General features: G+C 37.6%; 1 protein-coding gene across 2 annotated transcripts; it reads right to left on the bottom strand.

The window, feature by feature from the left end:
* Positions 1 to 156: 156 nt before the first annotated feature.
* On the bottom strand, positions 157 to 11,161 carry LOC135470347 (eukaryotic translation initiation factor 4E-like). Of its 2 annotated transcripts, none has more exons than XR_010444385.1 (8): positions 11,046 to 11,161; positions 9,645 to 9,826; positions 8,924 to 8,987; positions 8,070 to 8,183; positions 6,491 to 6,630; positions 5,828 to 5,882; positions 5,314 to 5,450; positions 157 to 4,503 (listed from the first exon to the last, which is right to left on the bottom strand). XR_010444385.1 is itself a non-coding variant. In XM_064749231.1 (8 exons), the coding sequence occupies exons 1-7, from the start codon at positions 11,073 to 11,075 to the stop codon at positions 5,391 to 5,393; spliced, it is 645 nt and encodes a 214-aa protein (XP_064605301.1). In that variant the 5' UTR covers positions 11,076 to 11,161; the 3' UTR covers positions 157 to 4,503; positions 5,356 to 5,390. The 2 variants fall into 2 exon arrangements, 1 of the variants encoding a protein (XP_064605301.1); XM_064749231.1 differs by having other exon boundaries at positions 5,356 to 5,450.
* Between the last annotated feature and the right edge of the window lie 1,585 nt (positions 11,162 to 12,746).

Below are 12,746 nucleotides of genomic sequence, written 5' to 3'. Positions count from 1 at the left end.
CATTGTGCCACACTGACGTGCTAGCCCCATGGAGGCCCCCCAAACTTCATGAAAGACATTATCATCAAGGCCACTCAAGGACAATGAAAGCAGGAGAATCTTGAAATATCAAGTCCAAATGTGGAACACTTAAGCCATTCAGGTACTTGCCCTTCACACTATTAAACGTTACAGCTCACAACTTCCATGATGACGTAATGCCTTCAGTACTGGTTGCCATGGTACTAGTTAAGAGTGCTTCGTGAAAACAGGCCCTGATAAACATGTCTAATTCCAAATAAACCACAACTTATTTAATGAAAAGGCTTTTCTGAAAGCAAAATTGAAGAGATGCAAGGACTGACAACTGAGCACAATTCAAGTTAAATACAATTGGTTTATTATCAAATCCACTTTATCAATAGACTTTATACAATGAGCCTAGAACTACTGCTCCAATTGTATTACATGAGCAGCACAACTGTACATGTCTCCTGGAGTAAGCCAGAACTACTGCCTACATCACGGAAGTATCTCTCTACCATCCCCACCCACCAAGGGTACATGCTTATCAGTTTATTATATTGGACATTCTTTACACTAGGCCATCATCAAGAGACATTTACATAATATACAGTTTGACTGAATAACTCTAGAAGTACATTTCCCTAAAAACATGTATCTTGCCATTATGGTATTCTTGAACAAAGGTAAACTTTTAAAGCCAAAATTATGTCATAATGCATTGCCTTTCAGATCAGCTGAAGAATGACCAAACTTTCAGTATATATAACAAGCAAAGATTCCAATATTCTACGAGTTTGAAAAGACATGCACAATGTCCTGGATGTCTTAAACTTGTTCATATTTACTTGATATTGACATAATGGAGATTTTTGGCCCAAAAATTTATCAATGCAAATACAATCCAACTTTGTTATTTTAGAACAGCCCCCAAAAATTACCACTCACAAGATACCAAAATCGTAAATGAAATTTCTACATGCGGGTCACATTTTTAAAGTAACTTCTTCAAACTTCAGAACCATTTTAACCCTATAAATACTACAGGTACAGGACTGATAATTACTAAAAAACAAAAATTTTAGCTGTTCTTGGTAAATGCAGAAAACTATTTTATTAGCGAATGCAGATTTTGGCTGAAAATCTCCCCTTATAGCCAAATTAAGTAGCATTTATTGAACACGTTAAATTACAAGGGTGGAGGCAACCAGAGAAACGACTGGCTCCATTACCTTGGGAACTGGAAGGACTACTACTTAATGTTGGCCAAATATATTTTTTATGATTATGATAAGATACAGGTTTCTAGGAACTGCAGAATACTAAGTGCCTTACATTTGGAAAGCATCTAAGAGAAACAGAATTCCCTTTTATCTTTAAAGTAAACTGCATGCACTGTCAAGGTGGGATTTACCTATCTGATATAATGTAGGTTGCTTTCTGCCATAATAAACTAGATTTTTTCATCTGACCATAAAGCAGATAATTGATCATGTGACACCTTATCTATGCTTGGCTTCACATCGCATGAATATAGGTGAAATACTTCATGCCGAAATGAACATCAAATCTGGAAGCTTTTTTTTTTTTTTTTTTGGCTTCACCCTAAACCAGATAATGTCAACATATTTTCAGGTCTGCCTAACATCACTGGCCCCAGGATCACAAAGCAGTAACTTTAGATGGACTTAACTGGTCAGCTTATCATATCATTCCTAAACATCTAATTGATCATAAATCAAACTGTTATTTTCATTTTTGTCATGAAAGTCACAATAACTAAGTATTAAAACAAAAATTCTTACATCAAGTCACAAGTTCAGTGCAGTAAACTGTTTTGATAAGAAGGACTTGCGTCTAGGGCAGATCCACGATCCTAGGGTCAGGTGCATGATGCTAACCTTTAAATTAAATCTGAAGTCGATTAACCCCATATTTTCAGCCATAGTCTCAGTACTTCATTCTTACACCATTGCAGTTAGTGTGGTCTTTAGTCGTTTTTTTTTTCTGTACTGCAGCAGTGCATTGTAAAGGTACCCAGTAATCAGAAAAGCTAAGTATTTTGATATAAACTGCGTGTGTACATCAACATTTATCAATCAAAATTAAGAACATTAACTTAAAATTGTTGAAGAATGCAGCAAAATCTTGAGTCAAGTTTACAATTTTCCACACAAAACATACCAAATTCTCATCCCCCCAAAAAAAAAAAAACATTTTACATTGAAGTTTCCGGTGAAAATGAGAAAAAACTTGGGGAAACTAACACAAGAAAAAATTTAACTTCTTTTCACATAATTCACAACAATACTGTTCCAAAAGGCCATGCAAGATCAAATTACTAATCACATCAACTTAGCACAATAAATAACAATGAAAATGTCTTACTGCCACAGAAAGTCTTCCCAGACATTTACAACTACTGGTATTCTGTGGACTTCATCTCAGTTCTCCAGACATAAATGGCAGGCACATTTAAAATTGTCAAATGTCAGGTATCCGTTTAGGTTTCAAAAAAAAAGAGAAAATGCTTACTGCCAAATACAATTAATAACATCTAAGTTATTATCGTGATTTAACTAAAACAGAGAACAGCTAAGATTAAATATATTTTAAAACTGAAGTTTATTAATGCTGAAGAAATGTGCCAGCCAGTGTCAGATTTAATTACCTAATTTTCATTGGAGACTAATTTTCATTGGAATCAATTTTCCAATAGTAGGCCCTTGCATCAAATTAGTAGATTGCCCCTACCTGTGTACCATGCTATACCTATAGTGAAGTGGACAGCAGATTTAACAATGTACTGTACTGAACTGATAGGTTAGCTTCACGCACTCCTCCAATGATCCCAGATGAGCTCTCTGTTCTACCTTAACAGCAGCATTAAATCTTAAGTATTAAACCTGACCTTGTAGATTTATGCATCGATGAACGTATGTATCATGTCTGCATACAACAGTAGCTTCAGTTTTATTTTTCAGATCAGTGGGTAGAGTAAATCCTTGGAGATTTGACCAAATGTCTTCACTTCAGTACATATTTCTACCATGCTCGGACTCTCACAGTAACCAATTTCAGGTCATGTGACACTGTGAACCACTGTGGTTTTATAGCTCGACAGATTACATTTCCAACCAGAATCCTAGTTTACCTGACAATGAGTAAGGCAGCCAAAAATTACGACAAACCCATTGAAGTGGAGGCAATTTGTGGGCTGAAATTGTTTCATTTTGCCATACATATTAGAGTAGGGACAGTGTGTGTTTGTTTCGAAGCATCCCTTTGCATGTTGTGTCTTCACAGAAACCAGTTTTATGCAGGTTAGGACAAAATAACATCGTTAAAAACCTAATGTTCTGCTGCCGATGCTCACAGATCTGTGGGACATCTTCTGTGTTGCGAGAAAGTGTGGCTCTGTCTCCGCAGTACATCAATGCATCGTTAGATCAGCTGAGCCACATTCGTGCGGTTCGCTATACCTTGTACCATAGGCCTTACAAAAAGGAAAGGTTCGAAAACCTGGCCTGTTTAACCCCACTTCAACTGCTCTGAATTGAATCGAAACAAAGTTTTCTGCCACCAATTTCTCTTACAAAGTTAGTACTTGTCAATAAGTATTTGTTTTAACAGATCATACTGTATAATAAATTTGAATTTGAGAACTGAACAGTTTGCTCCATAGACGTACATGTACTGCATGAATTGGGAAACTGAATATGAATACAGATGATTTTTACAAACATTAAGTTATAAACATACCGCAAGTCACACTGGGCATCAACTGTTTTAACAACTAAGTAAAACTTTTATGAGAAGGTTAGAAAAATAAACCATCTTTAAGTGAACTTACACATGTATGACAAGGAACACTCCAAATAACTGCCCATTGTTTGGACTTTAAGGGCAAGTGCACTAGCAATGAAATCAGGATAGCACATCAACTATCTATATATCTAGATCTGAACAACTGCTGAAAATAACACTCATAAATCAAAAGTAGAATTAGCAGATATTGCAAAATGGAAAATCAGTTGTGATCATGACCTTTCACCCATGACCTGTTATATATAACCCAAGAAAGCAATGTATAGAGAGCTTCACTTAGTCTCTCTCACAACAAAAAGAGCTCTTTAACAAACTAATAATTATAATAGCACTTCATTAGCACTATAAAAACTAGTGTCTTCTGCTAAAAAAACAACAAAACAATAATGAGAGAAGCAAGAAAAATACAGTCCATCACAATGACATACAGAAAGAATTTGTCTTAAACAAGTTATCTACAAGAATCAGTAGTAAAACTATTACGTAACAATGTGCCATATTTACATTTGTGAGTGCACCCTTATTATATTAGTATGCACAGTGTTAGCACATAGTATAAGTAACCATAACAGCCTTCTGAAGAACAATAAATTACAGATGTCCTCTGTAACTGGGAATTTTGTGTAGACAGTACAGTAAGCTCACTTCATCATACTGCCAATATGGAAAGGTCTGTAACAGGAGATGAAGATCATCTTGTGTAGGTATAACATGTACTAACCACACAGACTTCATCATAGTGCCAATATGGAGAGGTCTGTAACAGGAGATGAAGATCATCTTGTGTAGGTATAACATGTACTAACCACACAGACTTCATCATAGTGCCAATATGGAGAGGTCTGTAACAGGGGATGAAGATCATCCTGTGTAAGTATTACATGTACTAACCACACAGACTTCATCATAGTGTCAATATGCAGGTCTCCTGAAACAGGGGAAGAATTACGTGTACTACCCACGGAGACCTCATAGAGTCAATATGGAGAGGTCTGTAACGGGATGAAGATGATCTTGTGTAGATATTACATGTATTAACCACACAGACTTCATCATAGTGCCAATATGGAGAGGTCTGTAACAGGGGATGAAGATCATCCTGTGTAAGTATTACATGTACTAACCACACAGACTTCGTCATAGTGTCAATATGCAGGTCTCCTGAAACAGGGGAAGAATTACGTGTACTACCCACGGAGACCTCATAGAGTCAATATGGAGAGGTCTGTAACAGGATGAAGATGATCTTGTGTAGATATTACATACAGTAATAACAGACTACATCATAGTGCTAATATGCAACTCCCAAGAGTAATTCAGATGACATCCCAGCAAAGCACTAATGCTAGGACTGGCGACACAAATGACTTGATAATGACAACGTTTCAATGAATTATTCAGAAAACTGAAAAAAATGATATCTTATAGAAAGGAGCTGAATGAATGCCTCACTCAAGCACCAATAACCCCCGCCCCCCTCACCCTCCTACTCCTCCAACATTGCGAAGTCCTGTCCTTACACACCAGTTATCTTCCAATCCCATGGACAACAGCTTGGGTTATACAGAGAAACGGTTCTTGGCTGTAGAGCCTTGTCTAGAGATGGTATCTGTGTGAGCCTAAAAGTGCAAATAAGACACAGGGAAACTCATTTCTTATTTCAAACAACGCATTTATCACACATAAATCAGCATTGTATATTCAGGGATCTGTGGATTTGAACATTCAACGTTATGTGTAAAAAGCAGATTAACAGTAGAAAGAGTCTGAATTCATAATGTAAACATGCTATACCCTCATTAAATAAAGTTTATGATGCATTTTGAAAATGCAACGTGGGTATCTTCATTTGCACCTGTCCGACCAGGTGGACATCCATGTGCGCATCCATCAAGCGAGATATCTTATAAATTGTGGGCAAGGACACGGCATAAACACAATATTACCTCCCCTACACCTAGGTGCAGACAGCTTTTTCTAGAGGATATGCACTTACCTGAAATCCTATTGTTAGTCTGTCTGGTATATTCAACCTTTCTTTTAACTTTTTTCTGGAAGCAGAAACATGGTTCTTGAAGTTACATATCTCAAACTCACCTTAAAACTCATCTGTTTTGAGAGAAAAAAAAAAAAATGTACCCAATACTTACCTGTTCATACACATATTCTAAAATATAAATGTACCTACTGCCTACACTGATATCACATCAGTGTTGAAGAGTCAAGCTAAAAGTAAATCAAGCACATAACATCACCAGAAATTAGAGACAGCTTCTAGCTGCAGACCCCTGTTGTAACCATTAATTATTCATTAGTCTACCTTGCAAAAATGTAGTATGGATTTACGTTAACTATTACGATAAGGAGGCAGACCTTCTTATAATGGCTTTATACATTTCTCATAATGAATAAATAGGGGAGCAGTATCCACATGACGCCCAGATCTCTTTCCCAAAATTTCTTTATGTAAGTATTATAGCTACAAAGATGGCACTCATCTGTACATAAGCCTACATGTAGTCTTGATTTGGGTAAGTATTATACGTTTAAGTGGGTTGTGATCTTGCAAGTACTGTTTACAGCAAGACTGACACCTAAAAACACACTTCCTATTCAATATATAGATCTATTTCACAATACACTTCATGCAATAGCATACCCTATTTTGACATTGGCATCGCCTCGCCTGGCATCTTTCGTCCACATGGCAAGTTTATCTCCCTTGTTTCTGATGTTCACCACTGCTCCATTGACATCTTCACTCTGTTCGTCAAATGCTTCCCCTATCATACATAATAACTGAGGAGAAAAACAATGAATCAGCTATAGATGATGTGAAATAAACATATCCTTTTAGTTCCATTTTCCTAGGATTAGAATTTCAAGGAAGTGAATACTTTGTCTCATAAAATGCTTTTCTGTTGTTTTTTCTACTTCAATTGCAAAATATGCATGAACCATACACAGATCTATAAAGGATTTCAAACATCATTGTTTACCATAGTATTCAGGGATGAAAATGTTTATTGCAAAAAAACGTCTGAAAATATTTTATATTCCGAATGGAACAAGCAACGAGAGTAAGGGGAGGGTGTGAGCATCAGGGTGCTTTCCCACCTTCTTGCTGGTCGGAAACTTTTAGCATTTTGATCATGGTAAGATGAGCTGAAAACCTTCTGAAAACAGACTGCAAAAATTTTATCCAAAAAAAAAAGTTCAATGCAATATCCATTTACAATTAAAATACAAGGATATCATTTACAAGTATTTTGGATTAAGTTACTCTGGCAATATTGTTGTTGTTGTAACACATTATTTAGGTTGGGCAACGTTTGGCAGTAAGATTAAAACCAACAGGACACAAACCAAAAAGCATAACAAACATAATAGCTAGCATTTGGTCTACTAAGCTATGTACTTTCGTGTGCATGTGCTCCATGTTAATCCTTGCTCCTCTGCTCCCTTAATTGATCAGATCAGAACAGAGAGGGCACAGGACTTCAACAGGCATGTGGTCTTTTCAAATGTTCCAAAACTGTAACAGTCTCCGCACCAATAGTGAAGCCATACAGTCTTTTCCAGCCATGCCAACTTAAAACAATTTTCAATCCGTGCCTCTTCAAAAGCATGGTTTTCGCCTTCATAGTCGAGAAAATTTGCCATTCTAATGTGCACGTGTAGTTACCATTGCACATGCTAAAGTACCTAAATGGTGGTCGTAAAAGCTGTCGATGTTGTAAAATGGTCAGTATACACCCTGTTCCCAATGGCCCATCATTTCAAGGCTTCTCAGTAACGCCGACAACAGAGCCTGGTTTATACTGGTGATATGGAGTGAATGTAATGTGTAACTTAATCAAGCCCTTTGCCTGCTTCGGTCTGCTCAGGTGTTTTGCAGACAAGAGTAAGATCTGACGGACCACAAATTCAGCTTACTCCTCTCAACTCAATTCCGCAGAAACTCCTCATCCCTGAATATGTATTTATTTCATAGGAGTTTCATGCCATACGCAAGAATATTTCATTTATACAATTGCAGCCAGCAGCATTGTGGAAGAAAACCGAGTAGAGCCCGGGGGTAAACCCACGACAATCTGCAGGTTGATGGCAGACCTTCCAAACTACAACCGGAGAGGAAGTCAGCATGAGCTAGTGTTTTTGTGCCATGCTAGCATTCTCACAATATACAGTATGTCTGATAACACAAGTTGTTACTAGCTTTAACTATATATACTTACCGTTTCGAGCCAGAAATTGTCTAGATCTGTATGTCTTTGTTGTTTATTGAGATTAATAAGCCATCTGCCGCCCTCCTTGTTTTGAGTGTCCTCCCACATTGGCTGTATACCATCCTATAATACACCAACAAAAAATAATAAGACAGCTTGATTACTAGTCCAAAAAATGCAGTGGCTAACAGAGGTGGCTCACTTGAAAACCATGGCATAGTAGATAAGCGTTGGAAACTGGGATTCTGGAGAAACAGTGTTGTCAGATTAGCCTGCTCCATCAGAGGTTGTTTATTCGAATTTCATACATCTGGCACATCACCCCTAAATTCACAGTGGTGTTTGGATTGGGGGCGGTAGGGGGTTGGGGTGTTTGTTGGTGATGGGTCCAGGGTTCCCCAATTTTTTATGAGATGGGGGGGTCCCTCTAAACTCGGCACCCTGATTTCTTAGCTATCAAGCTATCAGTAGTGAGGACATGTATTTTTCATGTATGTACACAACACACATGAAATATAATCGGCATCTTTTTAAACATTTTTCCTCAAGCAAGTGTTTCTGTTTGTGCTGTTAAAATGTCCCATAACATCCACACTTCCTCAAGCAATTAAAAGTTAATATGAAAGTGTCTCGACATCCTAATGTATCATCAGCAGCTGCTATGCTCCTCCAAAATCATTTAAGCACCAATTAAGACAATGTACCACCTTGTACATTATATACACTATACACTTCCTAAGGCAAGTGTTAAGATGAAAATGCCTCAACATCCAAATGTATCATCAGCAGATGATATGCTCCTCATGTGTTTCATGTATCCTTTAACACGGAGTTAGGTGAGAGTACCAATAAAATAGGCATACCTTAAACATGGAGTAATCACAGCCTGATGGGAGCCTGCTGGCTTTCTGTACATGGTTATATAATCTGGAAACAAAACAACAAAAAAAAGATAACAATGACAAATGTTCACAACACTGAATAAGTTTACTTTTCCAGATCTCACATACTGTATCAATCCATTCTTTTTATAAACTCTGCCCAAAATCATTCATGAACATTAGATTCTTTGTATGAAAAATCCATTCCCTTTGAAACACATTCCTTTTATCTTTGGTATATTAGCAATAATAGTAACAGTTGACCAAGCTACATTGTACCTATTTGGTAAATGTCATACAGCATTCTCAAGAATGTTTTATTTATACAAGACAGCAGGCAACAAGTCTCAGCAACAAAAGCAGTGAATCATAAAAGTACACCAGAAGTCACCCATGAAACATTCAAATGAAAATTTTCTCCAGAAATATCCGCTGTCTGTGTTGTAGTTCCATGAAGCATTGTCATTTAAGGACTAGAACTTGCGAAACCCATCCACAAGTTTTTGCGAATGCTAACAAATATCTAATGATCAAATGCAACAGCCAATTGCTGGATTTGGACAACTGTCATTGGACTATATTAATTAGAGTGAAACTGTTTAGACCACTTGTAAAGGTGATATTTAATTTTTTTTTCAACTCAATTATGCTCAATTATTATTAACATGCACATGTTTTAAAACCCTTTCTCCTGCTTTCTTACCCCCAGAAGTCCTCTACTGTCTCTACAGATGTGATCAACTTTAAGTTTGATGCCCAGTCTTTCGTTTTATCATTTTTGAAGAACCACAGAGCCCATCTGTTCTGTAATGGATGTTTTATTAACAGTTCGGGGCTTGGCACCACTTGCTGATCATTTTCTTCTGCCTCTGCCTGCCGGCTTTCCTGTGGTGGAAAAATTATAAAAACACATTGACTTTCAACAAATATTTCCAGAAAAGGTAAAAATGAGCTCTTGAACCTTATAATACTTATTCACTTTGACAATTTTGTTTCAGATTCAATCATCGCTTAGGTTGCCTATGGGTGGAAAGGAAGCCAGTATGAGCTGGTCTTGAACTCACAGTGATTGCATTGGTGATAGGCTTTTAAGTCACTGCGTCGTGCTAGCACGCCATCCAACTCAGTCACAGGTGTCTCCTGCTCTGGTTTTCAGCACCCATATATTTATTTACTTGCTAGACTGGTGTTTTACACTGTACTAATCCACAGATTACTGACAGACGTTTCTACATACAACTGCCTGAGCCAACCTGAGCTGGTTTTGAACTCACAGCGACCGCATTAATGAGAGGATCTTGAATCACTGTAGTGCTAGCAATATGGCCATGGAGACCACCCCTTCCCTTACCCACTGGTGTCCGGCTGTAATCACTGCTTGGGACACTTTCACAAAACAATAGGCCTATTTAGTTACTGCTCTCATAAATGATATTGCCTTATGGCACTATAACTAGAACGACATCTTTTACAAATAAAGTTAAGAGAAATGTGACTTATCAAGTTTTGTGACAGTGGCCCATGAAACACTGACAATGTGAGCTAAATACTCTATGAACTCCACGAAAATTACTCTCAGCTTTAGTGACCACCATATTTATATCTATCAGAACAACTCAGCTTTAAAAAGCATGTCAAATGTTTTAGAGTTTGACAGTTTCTGACACAAAACAGACAGAGTAATATCTGATATTCTACAGACAGTGGGCAATTAGCACACAAAAATGTCAAAAATCAGTCATTTAATAGTTGCGTATGATTAATTTGAAGTACTTGATTTCGAGCATTTCACGCCCAATCTGGTGACAAGTATATGTACATCTATATGTATAAATGAATATAATCCATTTAAACGACAACAGAAACAGGGTTCAAACAAAAATTCCAGAGTAATACTTCAACAAGTTAAACGTGTTCATCTCATGCTGACGAGACTGGCGTGCAACGATTTTGACACCAACTTATTTTCGACTAACTCTTCACTAAATGTTAGTTCTGTGGTGAAAATAAGCAAGTCAGTTGTCCCTTTAAATGAAAGATAAACAAATATAAGTCACAACAGTGGAACTTTCACGAACAGAAACAGAAACATTTCAGACAATACCTCCTTCTGTTCCACTTGTTCTGAAGCCATGTTGCCGAAATTCAATATGGGTGAAATCACATGGTACCGGCGAAATCAGAACGAGGCTCCCATATGCTCCTGTCACTCTACCTAAGATCTTTTAAACAATTACTTTGTTTTATGTATGTTAAGTAGTTTTGCTTCTGTGCGTTCACATTGACTTATGCTCTGACGAAAATTCCACATGTCTTCATTCATATTAGCACTTATGTCGATGTTACAAGACAATGCTTTAAGAAGGGGAATAACACGATAAGCTTGTGACAACTAAGTTGCCTCCCTTGTTTTGAACGCCATCGCATACGGCTAATCCTATTCCAAGAAACTCCTGCCTTTTTAGGTGTTCTTGGATCCACCGATATGCGTCATAAGGAATCGCCACTGATGTGCATTATATACTATTGTTCCAAAATGCGAATTCCATCCAACATTTCACAAAACAAATGTAGGTCTATATAGCAAATTACGGTATTTACGATCCACCAAAGAACATAGACCTAATTTAAAAATAATTTGGTAAAAGCCATGGCCTAGTTACGCCTATATCTATCACATTTTCCATAGGCGACGTGTAGATGCAGATTTAATGCCAAAACCATAAAATAAACGGTAATTTCACACAGTTATAATGATGTGCTGCATGGAAATACCCCGGAAGATGTTATCCGCACCGGTAAGAGTAGGCCTACATCATTCATGATTATGTCAAAGTCAGCTATAAAATCTTCTGAAGCAACTGGCAGGCCAAGGCCCTAGGTACGGATATAGTTTTAGATATAGGCCTATATACAGACCCTAAAAGTAAATTACTTGGAATCCACTGTGAGACCTGCAGTTAACATCCATGACTATACAGAGGCAGAGAACAACCAGTAACACATAGTGAGAGGTTACTAAGGTGGATGATAATACGATATCTGGCCCTCTCGATCGTACGGGTAGGCCTGCTGGTACATATTAAATTTTTTAAATTCCTCTTTTTCATCATTTTTATATAATTGGGTGTGGGTATTAGGCTGTTCCTAACAACGAGGCTGGTTTTACTTTATTAACCAGTTGATTTGTGTTCAATTAAGAAAATACAATCAACCACATAGAGCGTCCGCTTCGAACGAGGGAGACCCTGGGGTCATACCAAAGTCATTAAAAATGGTGAATGCTGCTGCCGCGCTTGGCGCTCTGCATTGAGAAACAGGATTAGTTGGCTCGGTGTCAGTATAATGGGACTGGTGTCTTCGGTATGGCGTTTCCATGGCAGCACTTTGGTGGCATTGACTCACCTTGCGGAAAGAATACACAATATATGTGTACACACCTACTGACTCCTCGTCGTCATCTGACTGAAAAATTGTTAAGTGCGACGTTAAACCCCAAGGATACATACATACAATCAACCATATGGTTGATATTGACCTTCATAGGCCAGAGTACTCTATTTATACACAAAATTTGCATTACAATGTCCAGTCGATTCCATCTAGTGGATTATATCATAAAAGCGAAGTTTGCTTAAAAATGGAACTTTCCAATTGTATCGGAGAGTTTAACGGAAATCAAGCCTGCATGTTTCGTCAGGAAACATTCCCAACATGGTCACCATGGGCATTTGTTGATCTTGGATGCAGAATCTGGCGAATCGCGGATGATATAACATGGTATATATGCAGAGTTCTTCAGGAC

The sequence above is a fragment of the Liolophura sinensis genome, chromosome 1 (assembly GCF_032854445.1).
Source record: "Liolophura sinensis isolate JHLJ2023 chromosome 1, CUHK_Ljap_v2, whole genome shotgun sequence".
NCBI lineage: Eukaryota > Metazoa > Mollusca > Polyplacophora > Chitonida > Chitonidae > Liolophura > Liolophura sinensis.
This window is presented reverse-complemented; position numbering and strand designations above follow the sequence as displayed.